The sequence below is a fragment of the Vicia villosa genome, unplaced genomic scaffold, assembly GCF_029867415.1.
Source record: "Vicia villosa cultivar HV-30 ecotype Madison, WI unplaced genomic scaffold, Vvil1.0 ctg.000822F_1_1, whole genome shotgun sequence".
Lineage (NCBI taxonomy): Eukaryota > Viridiplantae > Streptophyta > Magnoliopsida > Fabales > Fabaceae > Vicia > Vicia villosa.
Genome location: NW_026705361.1, coordinates 143,207 through 145,575, shown reverse-complemented (window position 1 = coordinate 145,575; position 2,369 = coordinate 143,207). Strand labels below are relative to the sequence as shown.

General features: G+C 43.3%; 1 protein-coding gene across 1 annotated transcript; it reads left to right on the top strand.

The window, feature by feature from the left end:
* Nucleotides 1-31: 31 nt before the first annotated feature.
* On the top strand, nucleotides 32-1,797 carry LOC131631411 (uncharacterized). Its single transcript, XM_058902204.1, has 4 exons — nucleotides 32-395; nucleotides 508-528; nucleotides 615-712; nucleotides 1,297-1,797. The coding sequence occupies exons 1-4, from the start codon at nucleotides 32-34 to the stop codon at nucleotides 1,795-1,797; spliced, it is 984 nt and encodes a 327-aa protein (XP_058758187.1).
* Nucleotides 1,798-2,369: the final 572 nt, after the last annotated feature.

Genomic DNA, 2,369 nt, shown 5'->3' with positions numbered 1-2,369 from the left:
CATACTCTTACTAGTGGCATTTTTCAGGAAAATGGTTGACAACCATGCACCGCTTGATCGACTTAGACAAAGGAGGCAGACACAGACAGTCTCAGCTCGGCGCGAGAGAGCTACGCAGCAAGGAATGACTCAGGGACCCGGTCGAGTTCGAGTCCAAGTCAAACTGGATGAGGCGCCTGTAGGATCCTCTTCTGCACCGAGGAGTCGGTTGTCTCGGGCGTCTTCCTCTCGTGAGGTGGAGGAGGTGGTACATGAAAAGGAAGAGGTACCTGAGGTTCACCCCGAGCACGAAGAGGATGATCAGGACGCACAGGAGGGCGGCTACCCGGGAAGGCCTTCTAACACATTTATCTTGATATACTATCATGACCATGCTGCTCGACATATTTGGGATGGCGAAGTTGTTTTTTTTTCACTTTCTAATTTAACCGTTTTAATTACAAATAGTTGAAATGAATATAAAAGGTTTATCACGGATCTAACATTGTTGTTTTTTTGTTGTTACAGGAATAGATGCCCATAAAATGAGTGAGCCATTCGAGAAAAATATTTGATCTCTTTAAACCGCATACTTGGTGGTTTAATGATGTTGTTGTTGGATCCGGTCTTGGCAGATTATGATATACCAAATATGTCACCATTAGCCACTGCATGCAGGGGGTATTTTCCGAAAGGTGGCACAAGGAGACGTCGTCTTTCCACTTTCCTGTTGGTGAGTTGACGATCACACTGCACGACGTGGCCTGTCTGCTCAACCTGCCTATTAGAGGGATGTTATTGGACCATTCTCGGATACATATGGTTGAGGCCATCGAGTGGATGGTGGATTATCTGGGAATGGACTCATATATGGCCGATGTTGAGTGCAGAACAACTAATAGGGCGCATATCCGGTTCTCCAACTTGAAAGAGCTTTATGAGAACCACTAGGTGGCGGCAACAAAGTCTCAGGAAGAGGGTGATGGTGTTTTTTTAATACCATCGAGCTTGTGCCTTGCGGTGTTGGTTCATTCTCTTGGTTGGAATATCCTATTTTATTGATTTGACTACAGTTCACGAGTGGAATTGGGGGGCTGTCATTCTGGTATACATATACCAGAAGCTGAATGAAGCATGCAACTGAATGAAGCTTACATCTGTCTTGATATACTATCATTACCATGCCTCTCGATATATTTGGGACGGCGAGGTTATTTTTTATTGTACTTTCTAATTTAACCATTTTAATTATAAATATTTAAAATGAATATAAAAGGTTTATCATGGATCTAACATTGTTGTTTTTTGTTGATACAGGAACGGATGCCCATAAAATCTGTGAACCATTTGAGAAAAATATTTGATCTCTTTAAACCGCAGGCTCAGTGGTTTAATGTTGTTGGTGAATCCGGTCTTGACAGATTATGTTGTACCGGATATGTCACCATTATCCACTGCATGCAGAGGGCATTTGCCGAAAGGTGGCACAAAGAGACGTTGTCTTTCCACTTTCGTGTTGGGGGGTTGACGATCACACTGCATGATGTGGCTTGTCTGCTCAACCTGCCTATCAGAGGGAGGTTATTGGATCATTCCTTGATACAAAGGGTTGACGCCATCGAGTGGATGGTGGATTATATGGGTATGGACTCATATATGGCCGATGTAGAGTGCAGAAAAAATAATGGGGCGCATATCCGATTCTCTAGCCTGAAAGAGCTTTATGAGAACCACTTGGTGGCGGCAACTGAGTTCGAGGAGAAGGGTGATGGTTTTTTGTTGAGTACCACCGAGCTTGCGTCTTGCGGTGTTGGTTAATGTTCTTGTTTGGCACGTCCCTCTTTGTGGACAAAAGTGCAACCTACATGGACATGACATACCTCTGGTACTTTATTGATTTGAATACAGTTTACGAGTGGAGCTTGGGGCGCCATTATGATATACCTATATCAGAAGCTGAATGAAACATGCAACTGGAGGACCACAAAATTGAATGGCTCTTGCACACTCTTAACGGTACATTTATTTTTTTATTATATTACATTTAATATGTTATTTGTTAACGTGTACTAACATATTATCGTATTTGTGTTTCTGAGTTGGATGAACTCTTACTTCCACCGCATCCACGACCACGATCTTGATCCCTTTTACACTAATGTCATGCTCAGGGCTGCACGATACGTCCTCCATAAGGGGGATCAGAAAGTAGGGCCATATCTTGTATACCTTGATCGTACTGCTCACGATGACAACAGGTGGACGCCCTTCAATGATTATGGTGATGTAGTCTCATTCGACCGCATTGTATTATATTTCGAATGGTTGGCATGTGGGGTCTACACGTTGGTCATATATTTGTCAGAGCAGTGCATGAGACAATTTGGGTG